Source organism: Limulus polyphemus, unplaced genomic scaffold (genome assembly GCF_000517525.1).
Source record: "Limulus polyphemus unplaced genomic scaffold, Limulus_polyphemus-2.1.2 Scaffold1268, whole genome shotgun sequence".
Taxonomy (NCBI): Eukaryota; Metazoa; Arthropoda; class Merostomata; order Xiphosura; family Limulidae; genus Limulus; species Limulus polyphemus.
This window is the reverse complement of record NW_013666878.1, coordinates 104,304-130,834: the sequence shown is the minus strand read 5'-3', so window position 1 is coordinate 130,834 and position 26,531 is coordinate 104,304. Positions and strand designations below refer to the sequence as shown.

General features: G+C 35.0%; 1 protein-coding gene across 2 annotated transcripts in view; it reads right to left on the bottom strand.

Annotated features, from left to right (window-relative positions):
* Nucleotides 1-138: 138 nt before the first annotated feature.
* Nucleotides 139-26,531, bottom strand: part of LOC106462858 (ubiquitin-conjugating enzyme E2-24 kDa-like) — a 30,294-nt gene continuing 3,901 nt past the window's right edge. Inside the window, exons 4-6 of one of the 2 annotated variants that reach the window (XM_013922820.2) lie at nt 6,327-6,459; nt 2,963-3,110; nt 139-1,713 (exon numbers count right to left, since the gene is read on the bottom strand). In XM_013922820.2, the coding sequence (XP_013778274.1) occupies nt 1,616-1,713; nt 2,963-3,110; nt 6,327-6,459 (379 nt within the window). In that variant the 3' untranslated portion in view covers nt 139-1,615. The remainder of the gene's footprint in view (nt 1,714-2,962; nt 3,111-6,326; nt 6,460-26,531) is intronic. The other variant, XM_022390248.1, reaches the window with a different exon arrangement.

Below are 26,531 nucleotides of genomic sequence, written 5' to 3'. Positions count from 1 at the left end.
TTTGTTACATACTAATTTCAAACACACGTACAGAAGCTTGTTGAATGATCGTCTTCACTGTGCTTTTTGAATGTTCCGTACATGTGTTTGAAATTAGTATGTAATAAAGACAAATGATTGTCTTCACTATCTTTTGTCTTTGTTACATACTAATTTCAAACACAGGTACAGAACATTCAACAAACATAGTGAAGACAATCTTTTGTTTTTGTTACATACTAATTTCAAACACACGTACAGAACATTCAACAAGCACAGTGAAGATGACCTTTTGTCTTTTTTTTTGACACCTAATTATTTGGTAATTTTAATTACTATGTTATCAATCAAACAATAACATTTTGATCGTAATTACACTATTTTAAAAAACATTTTGACACATGTCTATAGAATTATTAAAATAAAAGTCTAGAAAGACCTATTACACAAACTGATCCTAAGAGATTTAACTTGTACAGTTGTCAGAACCACCATTTCATATTTTCTTCCACAATATTTTTTAGGCTGTCAAGTATTTAAATTTTTATAAGGAAAATATTTACTTTCTGATTTAGACATTGGACAGAATGTTAAGTTCTATATTATTTTTGCAGTTAAAATAATTTAAACCACAATACAACTTGTGGATGATTTGATTGTTACAGATATACTGCTGTAAAACCTTAAAGAGCATAACTTTATCAACATTTTTTTTTCTGTAAATCATTATTTGAGTGATCTTCAGTAAAAGTCTCTGGCATCAATTCATTACTGCTTTTTTTCAAACCAAGACTTCTTATTGTTTCTGTACTAACTCTAATATTTATATATTACTTTGGAGGTCAATTCTACAACAATAGTTGATATGTTAACTTGTGTCTAAAAGATTCATAAGATAGCTAAAAGCATGTTTACTCTTAACAGTAGCTGCACTATAATACTGGATTTTTGCTATCTTAATAACTGTGACAATATAAAAAAGGAGAATATTTGGTTGGTTTTCCCAAAATTTGTAATGCATAATAGAGTGATTTAGATATTTTGGCAGTAATGTTAGAAAAAATTACCTTTACTTTCCAGTTAATAATAAAAAACTTTCTTGCAGGGCTCTTGGTACAAGAACAGTTCTTGTACTCCTAGCCCTGATGATGGCAAAATGTTTGCTGAAATTCTTTTTATTTTTTTATTATCTGGAGAGTAAAGGTCTTTCTAACTTTATTGCTAAAATATTGAGAATAGTTACTTTTTTTACAAAATCACATAAAATAAAGGGTAGTAATTGATATATTTTTCAGATAAACTGGCTCTAACTTGAGTTAAAACCCCCGAGTAAAATTATTCACAATTATTCAATTGTTCCAGCATGCTACGGTAAAGCAGAAATTACACTGTAGCTTTTTTATGTTTGTATAATTCTTTATATACATAATCCTTGAGAAATAAAGTTGATGCATGATTAAGTTTCTCACTACCCAACAAAATATAGTAATAGATAGTCTGTCCAAGTATTGATCTCCAGAGGCTTGGTTGGGAGGCGAGACAGTCAGTTGTATCTATTTTCAATAGGCCAAATGTAATAACTACATCTCATTTACACTTATTTTTTTAAAAAAATGAATGAGCACAGCAGCACTTTTTAGGTAGCATATCGTTTTGTCCAGAGTCGAGCAATGCGATCATGCTCTTCACGATGCTGAAGGTACTGGGTGGCAATACTTCCGACTAATGGATCAGCTGAAAGATACACAAAAATCCTGTAATTACATAACTGAGGACTGAATAATGACTTTGATGCAACAAAATTGTTTCTTAATAAACCGAGGTATATTCATAAAAAATCAAAGATGTGTGGTAAGAGTAGAAAAAAAGGGTTATATAACTTTCTAGGCCAATTCTAAATATAATTATTTTTAAGTCACATTAAACAAACACCAAGTTATATAAAGATGCTGCCCTACTAACACAGTTATGAGCCCTCTTTTAACAAACCTAATAAGCTGCTACTACGTTACCTGTAGTTAATTAATTTGTTTAGAGTTAATCATTAATTAATAATTCAGATATTCCTGATTATGCAGAAGTGGGTAATATTTTACTTATAATAAGAAACTTGGTATGAAACAAAGTTGAAAATTTTTTGATGATTTTAAATATTTTTAAAGAATTAAACTTTTACCCTCCTGTGTTCTGATTTCTGGTGAATTTGTTGTACCTTATTAAATACAGTTGATTCTATTTTAAAAGATCATTTGGCTTAAAACTTTAAATTACATTATGTTTTTATAAAATATATACACACATGTATATATATAATCCTCATATTACCCTCTTTGGTTCTGAACCATTCACTACTGCTGAGATCCATATTACATCATATCACTAAGTGTTAAGAACTAACAGGTGATATCTTTCATTTTTTCTGTAAAATATGAAGGAGGGGGCAGCATTTAGTAGTGGATTAACTATAATATTGATGGTATTTTTGTTTAAGTTTTTATGTGAGGCTTGTGACCACAAAGTCACTGTCCCACAAGCATTTTGGAGAATGTGTGTTTAAAAATACAATGTGGTTGAACCCCATTGGTACTTGTGGTAATATTATACCACAAACCATCATCATGTTTTCTTTGTTTTACATATTTTGATATTACTGAGTTTAACTGTCAAGATTCCAAATTTACATTAACAAATTTGGTTGAAAAAAAAATTCCGTAAATGAAATGAAAAATTAAAGCCGCAAACCAGACAGATAAATCATAAACTAAGAATGGCTACTGTAACAAAGTTAAAAGTCACCACAGAACATCTTGCAATGAAATCTTTTAGTGTAATTCAAGTTGCTAGTAAGTACTTTAAATTATGTAGTCAAAATGTTACAGAATGCATTTTCTGAACAAAAATTAGAAGAGGAACTTTTTGCTCTATGTATGATAAATACATTTGTTAGTTTATACAGTGGTTAAAAGTCAAGCTGTTGCCAAACCTGGGTTACAATCTGTCAGCAAAGAACATATCGACAGCAGAACTTTCGAGACAGTGAGAGCAGGGCTCCAGTTATCCTTCAGAATGTCCAGACAGATCATTCCTTGACTGTTGATGTTGCAGTGATAAATTCTTGTTCGAAATGTTACCTGGAACGTAAGACATAATTATCATGATCAGAGATAAACATTACAGTTTAGAAATGTATACACATGAATTATGTGGAAACTGTAAAAACGCTCTTATATATCCTAATGGTGACTGGTTTGTTACTAAGGTGGTTGATACAAAATTAATTCCTATCTAATACATTGTAAGTTAGGAAGTAAGTATATTATTAAGAGCAGCTTAGGATAAACAAACTATCCTGAAAAGAGGGTGCATATGAAATTGGGTTTGATGTTAACTTCTGTAGTATTTACGGGCAAACATCTGCTAGTTAAGACTTAGTATTTATAATTAATTGCTGAACACTTTTTGATTCAAAAATCATCAGTCGTAGTTTCTAGCATTGACAGAAAATGCGCACTTTTAACGAAAGTGCAATGTTTGGCCTTGTCCCAAATTCCTCGCATATAGTTTAAAATTAAAACTTGTAGGCGGAAAACCAAAATGGCGGCAGTTTATAACCAATGGCACGTTTCAAACACCGACATAGCTGCTGTACAAACGCAATTTAACAGAAGCTGATTTTTTTGTTTTAATCATGTAAGAAATCCAGAGTATGGTTGTCATATTGGTTTCATATGCTGCAATGTTGCTACAAGCTCTGAAAACGATTATCAGCTATAAAAATCTCGAATAGGAAAATTAGTGTTCATCTTCTGCTGATGATGTGCAATACACAGGCCTAACATTTGTCATAAACATCACGCAAAGTGCGGTTAAATTATTTTTTATCACAAATGTTAGGCCTGTTGGTTTCCAATGCTTCGCCAGATTTCAGCGTTTAATAACTTTTAAGGCAGCGGTTATGTAGCAGCCACTATTTAAAGCGTCGTATTTAGGTAGAAATTTATAAAGAAGGGGTCCTTTTACAGAAAACAAAAGGAAATGATTGCGGGGTCCCGAGGAATGTACCCTCGGAAAATGTTTGTAATTTTTTATTGAAAATGATAGTTCTTGATGGCATATGAATATGATGCTGTTTTTACACCTTGTGCATAGTTTTTATACCTATATGGGTGTAATTTAGGGGGTGCGATAGAATTCACTGTGGCCTACATTCCTTCTGTCTACACGCATGAGCCAGCTGCAACACAAGAACATGTCAACTCCATATACAGCAACACGTTTGCTACACAAGAACATATGGTGTCTTGCGTAAAAACCAACTGCAATATTAACTCCAGTCTTATTTCGACTGTTACAATACAAAAACAAATAGTAATCATTAAACAGTAGCTTATGTCAGTTAAGTGGCAGCTGTTCACGAGTTTTGAGTAGTTAATTTCATTGGTTCAGGCTGGTTGCTATCTAAACGTACTTGCGTTGTAGCGTAGAAGCTAAACATTTCTTTGTAAGTAGATGTACAGTATAAATTACAAAATTTCTAAGTTTATGAGAACTTAGAAAATATATAGCCAGTCTGTACTGACAGTTGGAAAATAGTGTGAAAAATAAGTTTTGGATCCTTCTGAAACAGTCTCGTCATTAATGGCAGTTTCTGAGCTAGCCTACTCATGTGTCAGGTCGATGTTAGCTCTTGTACGGGCAACTAAGACACGTGCGGAAGGAAATGACAGCGGGAAAGCTGCGTTTCTCGTTCACTACAACTCCCGGAAGGCCACATGTACACGAGTCGTTAAGCCTTATATGAACTATCATCGACCACCTTCTTCCCGTTACTCTAGCAACTGATGAAACGTGCAATCTGAATGGTATATAGCCGAACTGAGCTTTTGTACATTATACTTGAGCTTTAGTCCTAAAGAATGCGAAGCTGTTGTTGTTTTTTAATCTGTAACTATAAAAAATGTTGAACAATGAATCCTCGGCAAGTACAATCTTAATCATAAGCTATATGGAAGACATGGGGGAGGGGGGGGGCAAAACCCGTCTGCATGTCTTTTAGCATCAATTTGTTTTCATCGCTTTGTTTCTTCAATCAATCGTGTCAATTGTTTTCCTTTGCTTCAGTGATCCTAATTTTTGCTAAGCTTTATTTATTAGCATTATCCAGAATTTGAGTTAAAAATTATTTTATAGCTGGTGTTAGAAGTGTTCATTTGAAATGAATGCAGAGATGGCTTGATGCTGTAAGCATGGCAACTTTTAATTCGAATTTTAACTAATATATCAAATTTCCAACTTAATGTATAATGATACTGAAATAACTTGCTGTAAATATGACCACTTATTTAAAAAAATAACATACAATCCCTACTTCAATGGGGTTTGAGCACGTGACTTCCACATGACAGTCGAGCATTGTAACCACTAAACCATTTTGATATCCAACAGTTGAAATCCATCCAATATCAACTTAAAATATCACGATATTTGTGTTTTTCCGAACATTGGAAGAATTAGCTCTAAACCTGATCACCTATTTCAAAAAATTATAAAAATCCCAACTGTAGTGGTATTTGAACGCGATACTTCCACTCGAGGTTCTAAACGCTCTAACCATTGAGGCAATTTGAACGTTACCAAGAGACAGAGAGAGAGACTACGCTTGCCCGACCTATCACGAAATGACGAGTTGGAGTTTTTGTAAAAAACAAAACAAAAGATAAACCCAGAAAAACCGCAGAACGTATTTTATAATTACGTCATATAATCTAAAAATTACAGTTTAAACGCTGAAAAAATGAAGCACCCAAAAACAATAGACCTAAGGTTTATGAAAAAATTATATCACAAAGTTTAAACCTAAAAATTAATTTCAAGTATCATCATTACTTATGACGAATGACAATACGTTTGGGAGAAAGAAAGAAAAAAAATTTCATAAAAAGTAACAATAAAATTTAAAAACTTCACGAACACCTCTAACTTGGATGTTTTTAAAATTTGCCAAGAACTTTCAAATGGCTACGTCAAGGTAAGTATATGCAATAAACTAAAACGTAAAACGATCTATAAAAGTGGAATTCAAGACAGCCCCCGTGAATGTTCGAAGTATTATATATACATACTTAGTTTTGTTGCTAATCGACACAGATGAACAGAGCGTTACCAAAAGACAACTGGCTTATATATATTAGATTAAAGTTGTTGCTAAATGGCACTTTAAAATTGTCAGGTTCTACCTATAATACACATCCAAATTAGACATTTGTAGCAGGCACACCATACCTAATTATTTATGTTAATTATAAAACTATTGATATGTTTAACAGCCTAATAATTTATCCACGTACCTTTGGTGGTTTGAAAGGATATTCTGGAGAAAAATGGATGTCCAGGAAGAAGACTCCTCCTTCGTAAACAGATCCTGGAGGCCCAAGGATGGTAGATACCCATTCATAGAGATTGTCACCTTTAGGCCCTGCACTACATGAGACTAATGTGTTATACAAGCCACATATTTGAAACAAACTTGCTCTTAGTGTTTTACAGATTACTAATCTAGTGAAGCGAAGCCTAGCTTTAAAATATAGAGAAGAAACAATATACTAATAAAAGAAACAAAGTTTTATTGTACAAATATGGATACTTGTAATCTCAGATATAATAGATCAGGTCCGTACGTAGAATGTTTGAAGGGAGTGGGTCTAATTTGTGAGATCAAAACCAACACATAATGTGCGAATAACAATCAACGTACAAAGCATGCCCCCCCCCCCCCAAGAAAAATTTGTAACAAAAATGAATAAAATAGGAGTTATGAGATTAAATATGGTCTTCCTTCAGTTTATGTACACCTCAGGTAATTATTCAACCGGCGGATAGCAGATGTTGAACATTCATATGAACATGAACTTAGCAGCAGTGTGGCTAAGAGTTTTAGTAACATAAAGATATTTGTCACACCGAAGCACGCTTTGACGAAAAAGGAACTATTATTTAAGGTTCTGAATACAATTGTGATAACCAACAATGTAACGAACATTTGTATAAACCTTTGACTTGTTATAATATATTATTTTAAAACAAGTGCACTGTTTGTTTACTGCTGAAATTTATCGGCAACAAGTCACAAGCACCTACTGTAAAGAATCCTGTCTACACAACCTGACAGTAGCAATACGGTTTCGGATTTCAATTAGCCATGCGACTATTTCACGCTGAAAAATGCTAATATTTCATCACAAGAATGTAGACTACGTAGAAGTCACCCCCTGACCCCCGGTATGCATGTATTGGAGGGAGGCAGGTCGATATTTCTGGAGAATAAGGGCAGTGACCTGAAGTGAAACATATTAGACACTCTAAAACCAAACGTATTTTTTTGTGCGGAACCAAGGAGGTTGGGGGTAAGGTGTTTTGTAACAGTATTATTATCGCCTTACTTTAACCACTTCCTGTGATATTAAAATACCTTACGATTATTGACATACGTTAAAAGAATCCTGAACTGCGCATGAACAGTACTGATGATTTTGTAGAAAAATCCACTGTGTATAGAATATTATTAAATTCTTTAACATAAGAATAATAACTGTATACCATGTTATTGTTTTATTCTTACTTTGTGTACCATAATAATAACAAAAAATGTATAATACTAAAGATTTTTTTATATAAAAAGGTGAGTCCATTAGATAATAATACCAATCATTAGTACAAAATACTAGAAACGATAAGAGGGAAAACAGACCTACCCAAAATTCCACACAGTTAATCGTACGTACAATCACTGAAAGCACTACTGTGAATGAAATAAGTTTATATTTTCATGTTTTCTGTCATAAAATATAAAGTTTTCTTTTTTAGTATCATTCATGTGATTTATTGTTGCTACAGTAAATAGGGCAACATCAGGGGTTGCTTTGTCAACTGTTTGTATTAAATTCAAAGCAACACAATCGGCTATCTGCGTTGTGTCCACCGCCTAGAAATTGGAATTTTTCAAGCTGAATGACATCTTAGGATTAAGGTACAGATACCGTATAACAAACTGTTTTGAACTACTGACCAAAGAGAGGGCAGCCAGCCAGCAGCACCTGCTGCCACAAAGGTTTGTCCGGATCTTTGAGCCGAATAATGGGATTGACTTTCACTTTTGATATAAGCTTACGGCGGAAAGGCCGCTAGGCCACGCCCCACCCTTCACCAGGGATCAAACCAATGTTTCAGAGTCGTATCGATCTACAGCCGCTGAGCCACGCCTGACCCTTCATCAAGGATCAAACCAATGTTTTACAGTCATCATATCGATCTACAGCCGCTGAGCCATGCCTGACCCTTCACCAGAGATCAAACCAATGTTTCAGAGTCGTATCGATCTACAGCCGCTGAGCCACGCCTGACCCTTCACCAAGGATCAAACCAATGTTTCAGAGTCATCATATCGATCTACAGCCGCTGAGCCACGCCTGGCCCTTCACCAGAGATCAAACCAATGTTTCAGAGTCATCATATCGATCTACAGCCGCTGAGCCACGCCCGCCCTTCACCAGGGATCAAACCAGTGTTTCCTCTAAGAATTTTTGAAATTCTAGCGCTGTGCGTAAACATCTTGAAAAATCAACTTAGTAATCCTGAAATACGCTATGAAGCTACAATAGTTTATTCATAACATTTTGTTTATCTCGTATATTTAATTTTCTCTGTTTTGCTATTAGTAATTCGGTTAATTTTTATCATCAAATACGGAAAATATGAATTAAAACAGGAGGGAATCCTCAATAACCGTAGCACTTGAAATTATTTTAGGCAGGATTAGAGTTAATTAATCTACGATACTTTAAGCGTGGTCAAATACATCAATCGAAAGAGTTGAAAACTGTAATTAGATCTAAAATCAGTCAAGAGATTACGGATCTATGAACGTAAAAGTTTGTACTTGGAAAACTCAGAGCCATTCTATGAACCGCCATTCAGCGGCTAAAAACTGATGAAATTATAAAGTAGCATATACAAAATAGCTGCAAATATACAGTCGGAATTTTTAACCCTGGTTGCAAGATACAAGAAAGCCTAGTTGTACTTTGCATTAAAACGAAACAAAGTTTAATAAAGAATAATAAAGCAAAATATTCCCAATGGGATACACGAAAAGCCAGTTGCATTGAAAATAGCAAAGTCATTCATTTTTAGCACTAATAGTAACTGGATCTTAAATGAGCAAAATCTCAACTTTTACTTTGCATTCAAACAAACAAAATTTCTATTAAAACATGTTTATTCACAAAGGGTTTGATTTGTTTTGAAATTCGCGCAAAGCTACACGAGGGCTATCTGCGCTAGCCACCCCTAATTTAGCAGTGAAAGACTACAGGGAAATCAGCTAAGTCATCATCACCCACCGCCAACTCTTGGGCCTTTCTTTTACCAACGAATAGTGGGAATGACAGTCACATTATAACGCCCTCACAGCTGAAAGGGAGAGCAGGTTTGGTGATACGGGGATTCGAACCCGTGACCTATTCGCAGAGGAAATAGGAAACAACAATGGAATTAACAATCAATAAATAAAAATATATTAAAATTGATTTGTTTGGGTTCCGAAAACGATGGTTTTTCACTGGACTGAATGTGTTTGTTCTTCTTCCCTTTTCAAGCCATAACAACAATGGAATGTTACTTTTAATGTTGACACTGGTAATTTGAAAGTTTCGTTTATCTGTTCTGTCTTATTTCGTAATGCTGAAAACGTCTTCAACACAGTGTTTAAGAGTGGAAGGAAAAATTACATTTAACTTTCTTCTGTAAACGTAGGAAAACGTAAAGAGAGGATGGAACTATAATACATCATTTTTGTATTGTCGCAAAGTCCACTCTTTACCAACCTGACCAGCCAAGAAGATCTTACTCTTTAAAAATGAGCATTCATAGGGTCTACAGTCTTGGCATGTTCGAAGGTTGGGTGGTAAAACCGAATTTATAGGGTCTAAAGTCTTGGCATGCTCGAAGATTGGGTGGTGAAACCGGATTCATGGGGTCTACAGTCTCGACATGCTCGAAGGTTGGGTGGTAAAACCGAATTTATAGGGTCTAAAGTCTTGGAATGCTCAAAGGTTGGGTGGTGAAACCGGATTCATAGAGTCTACAGACTTGGCATGCGTGAAGGTTGGGTATTGAAAGCGAATTCATAGGGTCTAAAGTCTTGGAATGCTCAAAGGTTGGGTGGTGAAACCGGATTCATAGAGTCTACAGACTTGGCATGCGTGAAGGTTGGGTATTGAAAGCGAATTCATAGGGCCTACAGTCATGGCATGCTCGAAAGTTGGGTGTTGAAACCGGATTCATAGAGTATACGGTCTAGGCATGCTCGAAGGTTGGGTGGTGAAACCAGATTCATGGGGTCTACAGTCTTGGCATGCTCGAATATTAGGTGGTGAAACCCAATTTATAGGGTCTACAGTCTTGGAATGCTTGAAGATTGGGTGGTGAAACCAGAATCTCCTTTTTTATCTTACATGTGATTTCTCTGTAGAAAAGAACTTGGTGATTTCTTCATGGTTCAAATTTGCATCATTTGTTTCTGGTATGTCAGTGTGGTCTCTGCAAAGATACTTAGATATACTTTGTCCAGCGGCAAATACTCATTATTTTTCCTTTAATTAATCAAAAATCATAATGTCATTAACCAATTAAACATACTTCACATTTATAAATTGGAAGCAAATATTTGATTAGCCTATTGCTACGCATAACCTGTAAGAACTCGGAGCATCCTTTAGAAAAAAAAGACCGATTTAAGAATGCCTAATGCGTAAGTCGTAAACTCGAGCAAATATTTCAAGCTCAAATTTTGTAACTTGAAAAGAACAAGTCTATTAGTATTATAAGATCTTCCAATATAGTGACGTTTAATATCAGTGCACTACTCAAACATGCTATCCAAATACTGTTTCACCGACATGCATCTGTTATTAAGTAGGCGCCAGTATTTTATGCATTTTACAGACTAAAAATGAGTGAAATTCTTTTAAAAGCCAAGAAGTACCAAGTTTTGTTACCCATGGATACAATCCTGTCTTGACGTGTTCCTTTAACCACTTGTAGTCCAAAAAACAGGTAGATATTCCAAGTCATGCCTGTCTCTGTTCAAGTGTTCAAAAACAGGTAGAAGGTTTTCGAACTTACATCTGAACGGTCTGTATTAATACGGACACTGAGTGTTTGCTCAGTTTCTCCGATATATTGTTTGTTACGTTTACGAGATAGTAGACAGTAAACTAGATTATTTGTGGCACAAGTGCTTTTCTGTTTGATTTTGTGCACTCTTGAATGTTTTTACTGTGGAATAGTTGTGGATGGTATTTGGACGCTTCACAACACGGATCTTCCAAGGAACGTAGCCAGAAGCCTAGGAATCTGACGACAATTTGGAATCAACTGGTCAGTTCTTTCAACTAAGCGGATTATGACAATACATCTTAGGTGGGTTTTCAACCTTTCTTGTGTGGAAAGTTGTTAAAAGGTCTCGTGTTATCCTATAATGTGGGGGTAAGGCTGAATGGAATGTTACTAGTAGTGATAAATCCATTTCCCGTGCGAAGGGAATAATTAGGTGCATAAGTTCAACTCTAGAACGAGCCTTTACACGACTTATTTGTCTTTTAATATTTCTGAGTAAATAGCCTCTTCCAATGAGTTATACTTCCAGTTCTTTACATTTAATAAAAAAGCTTAATCGTCGGAACTGTATTGTGTGTGCAGTGTGGTAAATGACAGCGAATGGAGAGAAGGTATGTTCCTGTAGGTTAGAAACAGAGGTCAGTTACAATTCCGCCTTTAACATGACTTTCACGTCGAGAAAATGTACGTCCGTCGATGAAGCTGGGATGTAAAATAGATGGAGACTTGTAGGACATTTACTACAGCAATGAAGTCTTCACGACATAAGTCTACAAATTAAATTAAGTTATTAGATAAAAACCGCCCACTTCAATGAGTTTCTCATTTAAAACTCCCATAAAAATTCTATCACAAGCCGGTGCTATTTTTGTAGTTTGTAGATAAATTTCTTTGTTAAATTCAAATTAGTTATTCGACAGAACTAAATTTACGAGATATATGAGGTATACAATAGATGGTTGACAGATCATTCTTTTGGTAAGATAATTCCTGCAGCTAGATAAACCCTCCTGATGTGGGATATTAGTATACATATATAATCATACTACAACCATTATCACTAGTATGCTACCAACTGGAATAACTTTACTACCTTTGCGTTTTCTTAGAAACTCCGTGGTGTTTCTAATGTAAGAGGGTAAACATTGGATTTATCTGTTGATTAACATACTCGCTAATGCTTTCCATGCCGGTCTCACAGTTCGATTATTAACGGTTTTCAGGGTTGTCAAATTGAGTAAATAGAATCTTCCGAGCTGGGTATCCTTTTGTAATAGAAAGTGCTTGATATTTTCGTTAACTGCCTGGCGTGTAAAGCATTTCCTGCACTTTTTGTGAACTAGATGTAGTAGTTTTCTTAAGGGATCTGAATGAGAATTGGTAATCATATTATTGTTTAAATACTTGTAAAACCTAGTGTCTTGAAATTATCGTATCCCTCGTCTAAATAGTCCTTCACAGACATAATGACAACATTATCTTTATCTGCAGATTTAATAACGTTATCAATTCTGTCTCTCAAAGACTTCACTACTTGCCTTTTGTCACGTGTTATATTGTCTGCCACTCTACAGTCTTACTGTGACTGACAATGTGCTCACATATAAATAGTTATTACTCGACAATTCCAGTATAACCGTTATAACGTAAGCTTTAGATTTGGTGTTTTGTCAAATCTTTCGTCCGATTACAAGTATCATACAAATTAATTCTTGAAATGAATGACCTTATACCACAAAGTAGAGAGGAGCTTTTGTTCGTTTTTTTATTTAATTGGACATGCAACGTTTCGCTTTACAGTTTTCCGAGTTCGTTCCACAGACAGTACGAAGCTTCAATCTATTTTCATATCATGACCATCTTTACAGTCCTTTTTTGAGCAATTACAACCTCGACGTTTCAACCCACAGAAATGGGCCATCTTCAGCCATAGATATATGGTTAAGCCGATCACAATTTAATCACTCCGTGGGATCTTCATCTTTTAATACAACAGCTTTATTGGTTTATATATTAATATCCTAATCGATTCTATAGTGTGCGTTTGGTATTCTTCGTAGTGAAGATTATCGTTGAACATTTAAATTGTTCTCTATCGATAGTAACCAAAATTGCCTATTATATATCAAGACAGCGATAATAAAACTTAAAAAATTACAAGTGTCGAACTGTGTCCCTGTTCATCCGTGGTTGTAGCTGTTGGATAAGAAATGCTTCTTTAAATTTCCTATTGGTGTATTTGTGGGTTTGGTAAGGATCTGTACAGAGAATGGTGGATTCATGGTAAGAGTTACTTGGTTGTGATTAGTTAAAACGTTATATGCAACTGAGCTTCTCTCATGTAGTGTGTGTATGTGTGTGTAAAAAAAAAAAAAAGTCAAGGTGTTATGTCCTTGTTTGTAGGGTTCTTTCGGTTTCACCAATGTACGCATGATGGCAGATGTTACGTATAAGTTGGTAAAGAACACTGGAAACAAGATACCCATCTTCAGATTGTAAACACATTTTTTTCTAAGCATTTGGCTTTGTTACACTGAATGGTAGTGTACTGAGATGACTTTCGAGAGCTGGACCTGGTCGTTCTTTAACAGACAGTTCGTATTTATTGAATTTCTATTTTATTTTCTTGATTTTTTTCATTTGTTGTTAAGCTTAAAGCTATACAATGGGGTGTCTGTTTTCTACTCACAACTTGTATCAGAGTCTAATTTTTAGTGTTATAATCCCTCAGATCTACCGCTGAGTCACTTAGGGTTATGTTCTTAGAAAGAGTTTCGTCAGATGGTTGGTTGTTTTTTAGTGCAAAGCTACACAATGGGCTATATACGCTCTGCAGAGAATGCAACCCCGAATTTTATCATTATAAGTCCGTAAACTTACCGCTGACTCAGCGGAGAGAGACAATAGTTTCGTCAATTAGAGGTGTTGTAAAAGTGTCTTGTGTCATCTCTGAGAATTGTCTTCTTTCTTCTTGGTGTTTATTCATGTTGGATGTGTGATGTTAATTTGTTTTTGTCATAGTCCTTGAAAACGCGTTCGATGTGAAAAAGTGAGTATTCGTTATTTCAAAGAAGTGACTTTAGTTCATACTGTGGTGTTTGTTCTATTTCATTGCTGCAATTGCGATCGATTTTTTAATTCTCCAATAATTACATCTTTCTTCGAAATCTGTGGATGATAAGATTTCAGATGAAGAAAACACCTGATTTATGAAACAAGGTAGGCCGTATATTACTGTCATTATCGGTCAAGGCAACGTCAATAAAATCTATATTCTTGTTTCATTCGAATGATTAAGAGTGAATTGGATGCTTGTGTCTATGAAACTGAGAGTTTAAAAATTTGATTAAATAATCAAGGTCATGGTTCCACAGTTCAATCACGTCATGGATGCATCTAAGCCAGAGATCGGGGTCGATGTTGATGTCACTCGCCAAAGTACCAGTTTCGAAAACGTGCATAAATAACAGCAACTCGATTGACCTTTGCGACACCACTTGATTGAGAACATCGTTTATTGTCAAAACGAAAATATCCATTATGAAGAATAAAATGTTTCTGGTAATAGGTATATCTCCAAATTGTTTTTGTGATTCGATATGAATTCATACACTGCACTGACAAATACAAACAAAAAAGTAGGAGCCGACCAGCAACAGTAATCAAGACTGATACTCAGTATGTATGTTCTTGTTGTTTTGTTTTCACAACTGTGTCAAGTCTAGTTTATTCCATCTTTCAATTCCCTAGAGCTCGTTATCTGCGGATTTTAAAGGCTGTCTTTTGGATGACAATGTACCATGTTAAATCGCAAAGTAAAAAATATATCATCATGGTGGAACATTGGTGCCATAGATAAGTTGCACTTTCTATACCTAGAAATTGTCATAGTTTTAATAAAATCTCATTATTTTACACATTCCACTTTGTGGAATATCGACATAGCAAATCACTAGATGACCTTGTGTCCTAAGGTTTAACTGGAAGACCTATTACAAACATATAAAGCACCTCAGTCACACTTCACAAGTTTATACCTGAGCCTAACGTCAAATAATCATGTGCAACGCTAATGAAACAATCTTTTCTTCTTCTTTCTTTAAATTGCTAATATATATCGTTTTTGTTAGAGGTGAAAAATAGCAGTGAAGAACAATTTTATTCTTGATTTTCATATTAATGATACCCTTTTTAAGCCTTTGCCGAACTCAATGTAGACTTAATTTGTACTTAAATTTGTAGCCTAATTGTGTAACTGTTTACCATCATCTTGATTTTTAAAACCAACCAAATACAAGCTAGCCACCAATTTTGAAAATATTAAATTTACTTCATCCGACTAATATTACAGATCAATTTATTTGCCGAAATCTAATATATTTTACTAAAAAAATACATATTAGGCCTAATCCATTATTTGATTCATCACAGTTCACATGTAGCGAATCGAATGATGGATTGGGCTTTATATTTATTTGTATTACATTAAACAGTTTGTATGCTGAATAATTCAGAAGAACACTTTAGTAGCACCAATGCTACATATTATTCAAATCGAATACTGTTATAGGTTAATTGTGATGAGTAAAAAAACAAAAAACAAATCAAAAGATTAACTAATTTTTTACTGAATGGCCTAAACATTAGACCTAACTTCTTCGTGTGTACTGTGAACTAATTATTATTAGAAACATGGCATTATCTCCAAATTCAAAATAAACTTTAATATTTAAATAGCGTTAAACGCCAGTTACACTCTCAACCCACCAATCCTCGTAATTACCAGCTTTATTTATAGAATATAATGATCAAGATAAATATAAACAATATCCTCGAATACACTATTATTTTTAGTAGTAGTATCAATTAAAATTTAATCAACTTACGTTGTATTAAACAATAACGAACGAACTGGTGTTTTTCAATCTACTCAATTAATATTTTGAAACTATGTCGAATATATGCACACATATACAGAACATATGGACTTCAAGACTTCCAGGCTGCAGAGCTGCCAAGGTTCAAGAAAAAATGTATGGATGAATTTTTGTCTTGGAAGAAACGAAGTATCAAGCGTCCTTAGCGTGTGGCTGATGTTATTATTTTAAGCTTCCAAGAAGGGAATGTGTGTAATAAACGTTTTATACTTTACTATATACCTTAGTTTATTCCCAAAATTTGTCCTACAGTTGTGTGTGTGGTAGAAAATTTGTAACTATATTCATTTTCAGGAAACAATAAAAATGCAACTACGTATAGCTGAATAATTAAATTATGAAAATAAAGAACTAATAAGAAAGTTAATAGCTGATCATTCTGTGTATCATCCTACAGTCGCCCCCCCCCCCCCTAGTGGCACAGCGGAATGTCTGCGGACTTACAACTTGCTAGAAATCGAGTTTCGATACCCGTGGTGGGCAAAGCACAGATATCCCATTGTGTAGCTTTGTGGTTAACTACAAACAAATCATCCAACGGTCCAAAAATAACTGTAAAATACGACTGCAGTCTATTTATCTAAGAGTTATTCTACCGTAAATAGGCCTCAAAATATTCACTAGGTCGATCGGTATCACGAAGAGAGATTCTGTAGAGAAAACTGTGGATAAAAAAAGCTTATTTCAAATTTTGAGTCGCTGAAAAAAGTCTCGCTACGCGTAAGAGCGGAAGGTGAAGACTATATAACATCCTCGAATGCAGGAGACATCGTATGTCTGAGGCTGTCCTTGCAAATCCACCACTGAGGAAAGTAAAAGTTAAATCCACATTTAATTTTTCAGGAAATCAAGCATTTCTCTCTTAAGTTCCTGTAAAGTGCTGGTCTACACTGAAACTAACGACAAATCGTTCCATAAACAAACAAACATAAAAATGGATTTTCCAAATCTTTCAATTTGTGTCCTCTCATCTTATTATCTTCAGAATATAGCACGAAGAAATCAGAGGCCTTCATTCTACTGATACCCTGGATAATCTATTATCTTCAGAATATAGCACGAAGAAATCAGAGGCCTTTATTCTACTGATACCCTGGATAGTCTATTATCTTCAGAATATAGCACGAAGAAATCAGAGGCCTTTATTCTACTGATACCCTGGATAGTCTATTATCTTCAGAATATAGCACAAAGAAATCAGAGGCCTTTATTCTACTGATATCCTGGATAGTCTATTATCTTCAGAATATAGCACAAAGAAATCAGAGGTCTTTATTCTACTGATACCCTGGATAGTCTTGTAATAACACTTCTTATTCTTCTGTTCTCAAGAAAAAAATAAGTTACGAGATCTTACCCCATCCCTATAAGTTAACCTTTCCACCCCCAGAATCATCCTAGTAGCCCTCCCCTGAATCATTTCTAGGAAGTCAATATCCTTTTGTACACAAGGTGAACAAAACTGTACACAGTATTCCAAGTAAGGCCTAACTTTAGTGATTTCAGATCATCAATTCCTTTGAATCGTAATCAATGTGTATAAATACACTCAACTCGCAATCTGAGTGTCGCGGGTTCGAATCCCCCTCCCACCAAACATGCTCGCCTTTTCAGCCGTGGAGGCGTTATAATGTTCTGTCAATCTCACTATTCGTTGGTAAAAGAGGAGCCCAAGAATAGGCGGTGGGTGGTGATGACTAGCTGCCTTCCCTCTAGTCTTACACTCCTAAATTAGGGACGGCTAGCGCAGATAGCCCTCGTGTAGCTTTGCGCGAAATTTCAAAAACAAACAAACAAACATTTTTATAGAGAAAGTTTTAACGAATTACAAAAATAGGAAGACCGGCTATACTTAAGTGAAAACAAAGAATTCACGTGAATGTCTTAGTGAATTCGTATATAATGTTTGTGAAGAATACTGCTGTGAATTATGTTTTAATATTATAACCTAGACGTTTTACATTATATGGTAGAAGGAATTTTGGCATGACTAAGTGATAATGTGTGAGGTCTACATTTGATGTAACATTTTCAACTAGCTAGATCATTGAAGAGAAAATGTTGTAATAAAACATCGGTGACTTAATTTAGTCAGTTTGTGAGTAAATCTGTTACCGCGTTATCCAACGATTAACTTCAATGGCAAGTAACTTTTTTTTTCATGAAGTGGCTGCAGACGCCATATTTTCTCACGGTAAACATTACTCGTAAATAACACCCAATGACACTGCTAGACTAGCAACAAGTATACAATTTATAACGTTAAAAAATCAATTACATTCGTATAGCTTTATACGAGTTATCAACAAATATGCAATGTAAAACATAATGCAGGTCTTCTAACTCGACCAGCAGATACACAACACCTCGTACTTAAATAAAGGTTTATGCCGTGAACCCCTCGTTCCTGCACCCTTCCTTAGGTGGTATTGTTATTACTTTTAAGGTAAAAAACTTGTTTTATTTTCTGGAAGAAACAGGGATTCGGCAAGTTGTTTTACTGAATTAGGAAAATTATGATAAACGAGTCGTTACAATTTGAATACTAGTGTTTCTTCTGTAAACCTCTGATATCTCCGGGCGTTTGTGAGTTATCTATAAATCTCTACTGAACCAGGTTGAGTGTTCACTACTAATGATTTGGTATCAGAATGACATTTAGAAACTGGTTAAGTACACGTTTTAATAGTCGCAGTGACATCAAGATCATTTTAAAGTTTTTTTTTAATCAAAAGCGTGAAAACAAAACCCACAGAAAAGAGAAGAATGTGACAAAAAAATTAAAAATAATAACCAAAACGTGACTAAAATATCGCTAAACGATGTGATCAAAAGTTATGCTGGCTATTTGAAAAATCATGACAAAAATATCACGAAAAAGACCAGGAACGTGACCAGAAATACCAACGTTACAGAAAAAAAACTGAAGAATGTACTAAAAACGTGACTATAGAATTAAATAATCCTTGAACTCTTATTTTAAATAAGAGGGCCAAGCAATACATAAAAACATATTACAATAAACAGAAATATTTTAAGACCATCATAGGATTTCTGGATAAGTTTAAATACTGTTGGACCTATTGTTATCAAGCTCAAAAAGTCCTTCCATTTTTAATTTCTAAACTACGGCAGAAGAGTGACAAAAATATCGTAGGAAGCACATTGGGCACGGTCTGAGACTATTTCCAAGCTAAATGGTCAGAGTACACTTCGTCGACCCCAACCTGACAGGTCCAGCCTGAGCAACTGGACAGTCTGTTCTCTCCAGTATCACGAACCTAATTAGTGACTTGAGTGACGAAAAGAGAAATTCTAGTCAGTGACTTGAGTGACAAAAAGAGAAATTCTAGTTAGTAACTTGAGTGATGAAAAGAGAAATTCTAGTCAGTGACTTGAGTAACTAAAAGAGAAATTTTAATTAGTAACTTGAGTGACGAAAAGAGAAATTTTAGTTAGTGACTTGAGTGACGAAAAGAGAAATTCTAGTCAGTAAAACTAGAATTTCTCTTTTCGTCACTCAAGTCACTGACTAGAATTTCTCTTTTAGTCACCCACGTCACTGACTAAAATTTCTCTTTTCGTCACCCAAGAGTAACTTGAGTGACGAAAAGAGAAATTCTAGTCAGTGACTTGAGTGACGAAAAAAGAAATTCTAGTCAGTGACTTGAGTGACGAAAAGAGAAATTCTAGTCGGTGACTTGAGTGACGAAAAGAGAAATTCTAGTTAGTAACTAGAGTGACGAAAAGAGAAATTCTAGTTAGTGACTTGAGTGACGAAAAGAGAAATTCTAGTCAGTGACTTGAGTGACGAAAAGAGAAATTCTTGTGGATATTGATTAAGATTTGTAACATCCACAAGAGACTTGAGAGACCATAGATTCATTGGAACTTCTCGGTTCATTACTAGAATTGGTGAACTGTTATGAAAGCGGAATCCATCACAGTTCTTGACGGAACAAGCTCTCCAAAATTTTGTAACAGTCGAGAAAATTGATTCATTTCCTGAATAAGAACAATGCCCAAATAATCTAAAAATATCACTTCAGAACATACACTATACAGTTACCCAGTGCGGACATTACTCATAGCTGATATGAATGAAAAGTAGGAAACAAAACATTATTTAAGAGACTGCAAAGAGTTTTGTTTCAGAAGTTTGCGCAAAATTACACAATGGTTATACGCGCATAGCCGTTCCTAAATCTGAACTGATAGACAAATGGGAAGGCAGCTAGTTAATAGCACCCACCGCCAACTCTTGAGTAATTCTATGTTATCGAATAGTGGGATTTCACTGTCAATCGTATGATGCACCCACGACCCTAAAGTGCGGAGTGTGTTTTTGTGCCAATAACTATAGGAGCATATAAATTGTATAGGATAGTAAAAATTCAAAAATAAAGTTTTACCTACAAGCATTGCTACTATTAAGTAATGCAATAAAAACGTTTAACATGGGAAAATGACGTGTACAGTATGTACATAAATAAGTTATAGGGGTACGTGGGGAGTGCTACAAAACACATGTTTATAAAGGGGGACACCATAATAATAGTTTGCGCACCACTGCCCTACATGATCTGTTTAAAAGCTTTAGTAATTTACTTTCAGTTGTTATATTGGCTACAAAACATAAAGTACGTCGTTAATATATGTTAATTTTATTCGTTATACTGCTATTCTTAGAAGCCTATTAAACACAAGTACTTTAATTACTGTAATACTACTTTCACGATATTTATGGCAGATATTAGATAGAGCAGAACTTCTGTTCACGTTGATCCGATATAAAGCATCGTACAGGGTATTGCGACAAATTTAACCAAGGTCGTCTAGTTACACACCTTTTTACAATACATCTGTTGTACCCGCCGAGGACTTTTATCTTTATTTAAATAATACTTATATGAAACACGAGTATATTTTTTGTTAATTCAAGTTAATCTGACGCGGACATACTCCGAAACAGGCTCGTATAGAAGTATGTTTGTTATGTGACTAAACGTAAGATGAAAACAATGAGTGAGCATGCGCGAATGTGCTCATAACATTGAACTCAATCACTGAGGCAGCTGAACGTGTTTTTCACGTTTGTCCTCGAGTATTATCAGTCATTCTCATGTTACACAGTAAGCCTAACTAGCTTCTGTGTACCTAATAACGGGTATAATATGCATATACATACCAAATACGTTATCATTTGATTACAATCTTAATATAATTATGTATTTGTATGTGTAAGTCTATGGGTGTATTAGCATCTATCACTCAGAGTTGGATGGCTCGATTAGAGTAATTTTTTGTATGGCAACTATAAACTGTCTGATGATGTATATAGGCTACTTTGTTTTAGGATTTCTGCCCAATAAAGGGGATGAAAAAACTGAAATAGGGAACATTTCCACTTTTTTATACACCTGTGACTTTGAATTTAGAGACACAAATACTTAATCAGTTAATTATCTTACAAAAAGCAGAGTACGTGAAATTAGCATCTAATAAGGTCATTTAAGGATTTAATAAAAAAAGAAGGAAAAGGAACATTATATGGCATAGTTCATTATACAATGTTTGCTTCCTTAGCTAGTATATAAAAACCACATAACCTGTGTAACATATGTAGTCAGAAGTCACAAAATGTGTACCCAAAGTATATAAAAACCACATAACCTGTGTAACATATGTAGTCAGAAGTCACAAAATATCTAGCCAAAGTATATAAAAAACACATAACCTGTGTAACATTATATGTAGTCAGAAGTCACAAAATGTGTACCCAAAGTATATAAAAACCACATAACCTGTGTAACATATGTAGTCAGAAGTCACAAAATATCTACCCAAAGTATATAAAAACCACATAACCTGTGTCACATTATATGTAGTCAGAAGTCACAAAATGTGTACCCAAAGTATATAAAAACCACATAACCTGTGTAACATATGTAGTCAGAAGTCACAAAATATGTACCCAAAGTATATAAAAAACACATAACCTGTGTAACATTATATGTAGTCAGAAGTCACAAAATATGTACCCAAAGTATATAAAAACCACATAACCTGTGTAACATATGTAGTCAGAAGTCACAAAATATCTACCCAAAGTATATAAAACCACAGAACCTGTGAACATATGTAGTCAGAAGTCACAAAATGTGTACCCAAAGTATATAAAAACCACATAACCTGTGTAACGTTATATGTAGTCAGAAGTCACAAAATATGTACCGAAATATGCGATGCTTTATTTGTATTTTGCGTGCACTCTAGTTGGGTTGTCGTCTAAAAAAGTATAAAACTGGTAGAAGTAAACTTTTTTGCTTCTTCTTCATGTCCTGATCAAGATTATATCACTTGCTAAGGTAGTTGAGTTTTTTTATGCTCAAAATGTGTTATAAATTTAGTCATGAATAGATTTAAATGGAAAATTTGTACTTATGTTAGCAAGATTTCAGAATAGAAACATTGAAATCTACTTTTTTTTGCTAAGATACTATAACCTTGATAGTTATAAAACAGTAGTGTCCGTGTTACTCTCTCTAATATCTCTACAGCGGCAATGGTGGAACATAAAGAAACATTCATTATCGACGTCTTGGTCTAGAGACTTGTGCTACGTAGTGCTATGTTGGGGAAATTTGTCGTCCTGTCAGAAAAAAAATTAAGTATAAGAGGAATTGGCTACAAAATTATTCCAACGTGTGATTGGTTTACGTTCGTATTCTGTAGTACATTAATTACTTCACATTCCATAAGACAGTTGCAATGGAATGTTTTTCGACACATTAGAATGGAACAGGAAGTGCTCAATAGGAAGCGGGTAAGGTAATATTTTAAGCGATGATTTGAAAAAAGAATACTTTTTACACGTAAAATTGGCAGCAGGAGATGAAAAAGGAAACTAGAAAAAAGAAGACTGTCAACAAGGCCTTGCTTCAAATACTGATGCCAAGTCATCTCCTCTTTCATCCCAGACTTCTAGTATATGTTAACAGTTCTAACTGAACAACACGTTTTCATCTCTTTGAATTCTTAGGCTTTTATAGCAAGCACTTATTACAAGTAATGAGACAGTTCTTGCTGACGTCAAAGGCTGAGAATTAAAATTGTCTTTTTAAAGATGGTGGCTACCTATGAAATCTTTGATCAATTACGTTTGAATTCTCTTTAAACATGTTTTCTTAAGACACTTCTTTGTGAAATTTTATTGTCAGTTTGGAATCTTTTTCTATTTCTTGCAGTTCCAAATGAAGGACGTATTTCTGCTTAATATTGAACGCAATGATTCTCTTTATCCTTCCTTCTCCACCAGTAATAAGTGGACCAATCTTCTGACATTTAAAGAAGCAGCTGGATGGCATTTCTGTGATATTGAAGCATCAATAAAGGTGTGACTTACAGTAATTAAATTCCGCATTAAGACTAATACTTGAGCCTCTACCGCAACCAGTTTTATAATATTTCCCACTCGGATTGTTTTGGCACCGAAACTTTTGTTACTGGTTTTAATGTGCCTGGTAGGTCCTTTGAGAATACAACTCAATGGATGAAACACGAGTTTTATTTTAGCCTCAATTTTTTTTATCTCTCTAGTATACAACGTATATTTGAGTGTGGAAAAAAATGCCAACAGGGTACCTGTCACAATCTTAAACAGGACATATTGGAGGACTTATTTCAGCGAAAGAACCGTATAAGTATGCACGTTTACACTTTGCTCTATTTTCATGGCCTAGCAACCCGAATACTGTGCAAGTTTAATTTCTGGTTGTTTCACCACAGATTTACATCCTTGGATTTGGTTCTGTTTATCAATCTTTTCACATGGGTTGGACATAGCCTACTGGTTAGCGTTCCCAGACTGTGAATCTGAGAGTACTTGATTCACAACCTGTTTCTGTAATAAAAACGACACTTTACGGCTGTAGGTGTATTATAAGAGTGGCTATCAAATGTAACTGTACTACCAGACAAGAGTAGGCTGTGAGTACTTATCACTAGATGTCGTCCCTCCAGTCTATCTGTTGACAATTTGGGAAGGCTAATGTAAATAACCACTCTTTTCACTTGGCCTCCATTGCTAAGACCATGAATGAGAAACTGACATTATCTCTTCTTTGTGTTTTCTTCACAAATTGTTTCTACTTCCCTAAAGTCAACTTACACATGAAATGCGATTTTCATTTTTCTTTTGTCACCAAAGTTAAGTTTCTATCTCATTGCATTAAATCCTTTTTTCAGTTACGAGACAAGGATGCTGTTGAAACAAAGAAAGGGTATATATGATCTATTCCATAGTGTTTCTTTCACAAAGCTGTATGACAGAGACCACTACGAAAACGTTAAAACTGAGATAAATCAAATAAAATACGTTTTCTATATATTACGGAAATTGTTTGGTTTAGTTTGTTTTGCATATTCACGCAAAGTTACACAAGAGCTATGTGCAAAAACTGTTCCTGCTTCTGAATTATAGTCCTACCTCCTACTCTGAGAGCACTTTTTGTTGTTGTTATTTTATTTTCGTGCGTGTACGGCGACCACGCACCTTCGGATCCACAGTCTGGCATGCTAACCACTAGGCCAAACATGGCTTATGGAAACTGCAAACCAAAGAATGTGCGAAGCATTTTAACAGGTTAGTGCTAACCAAAAGCCGAAATCAATTTTAAAAATTGTTTAAAAAAAGAGATAGAGGTTCTAACTGACAAGTTTCTCATGTTTTGAATCTAAACGTTTCTTCATCGGCAAACCCAAACTCCAAACACATTTCTCAGGCTTTTAACATATGCAGTATTAAGATATACTGATTTCCGACAAATAAGCTGTAAATCCCGCCAAGAACAACTGGTTTGACAGAAATTGTTCTGCGGAAAATAAATCACATTCGGGTTAGTGAAAGAACGAGTTGTGTCCAAGTTCTTTCATACAATTTTTGATCAAAGCCATCTACTATTGCAGGCGAGTTTGGTTGTTTGTTTTGAATTTTGTGCAAAGCTACACAAGGGCTATCTGTGCTAGCCGTCCCTAATTTAGCAGTGAAAGACTAGAGGGAAGGCACCCACCACTAACTCTTGGGCTACTTTGTTACCAACGAATAGTGGGATTGACCGTCACGTTATAATGCCCCCACGGCTGAAAGGGCGGGCATGTTTGGTGGGACGGGGATTCGAACCAGCAACTCTTAGATTGCGAGTCGAGAGCCCTAACCACCTGGACATGCTGGGCCCTTATAAGTGAAAACTAAAAAATAACCCAGTAAATAATGTACCTAATTTAACATACAAGTATAACCAGGAAAGAACAGTGTCATAAAACAAATGCTTAAAATGATTAGAATACATTTATTTACCAGTTGGGTAACATCATAATTAAATTTCCAAAAATGAATTGAGTAAACTAATATATAGATAAATATGGATTTCATCACGAATATCTTTAACTAATTATATATTACGTTTAGTGTACACTATTTCCCACTTTACATCCTATTCATGTAAATAAAAAGCTTAAAAATATACCTAAGATATTACGAAACAGGTACAGGAAATATGATAAAAGTTATGGAAGATTATACAGTTAATATTTTATTATATAATGACACAGTTAATATTTCATTATATAATTATAAAGTTAATATTTTATTATATTGTTACGCCCCTTCCTTAAGTGTCTGCTCACATTTAGAGAAATTGGCCACTGTTATAGGTACTACTTGACGACCTGCTACAAGTGACCTTCCAATCTTCCAATCCGCTGGCCTGGATGGGTCTTCCACTGCTTCCACAAGCATTGGGCTTCCTTGGGGATGTTCTTTTATCCTACCCCAAATTATCTTCTCTGACATAGGGGGGTAATGTAGTTGACTTAAGTGCTGTGACATGCAGATCAACAGATGCACCAACACTTACTGGAATCTGGCCTTTGTTGTTTCCAAACGTCATTTTATCGGTTAACTACACACTTCGTCGGTAGTAAACAGTCCAATCCTAATATGCATTGGTCTTCAATGTCAGTATACTCTCTGTCTGTTCTTCATGTCCACGAGCTCAATAGTTACCCACACTGGTCCCCACAACCTTGCATAATGTCCTGTCACACCATAGAGCTTCTGTACAGCTTCTGGTACTCCTTTGTGATCCAGCACCTTGATACTCACCAGCGTTTGCTGAGATGCAGAATCTATGACAAAGTTGCACCTTTGGCCATCCAGCTTCCCTGTCACGTAGACACTATGTGTGCTTGCCATTTTACACTTAGCTGTTGGGACTTTCACGATGGGGGTTCGTGGGATCCCTCAGCACCAACCACTGAAGTTTCCCGAAGCTGACTTATTGGTAGTATTCTTCTTACATTGGCTCCTCTGTCCATCCGTTCATCTCTGCCAGTAACTCAAACTGTGCTCTATATGCTTCCCATATGCTCCTCCACAGT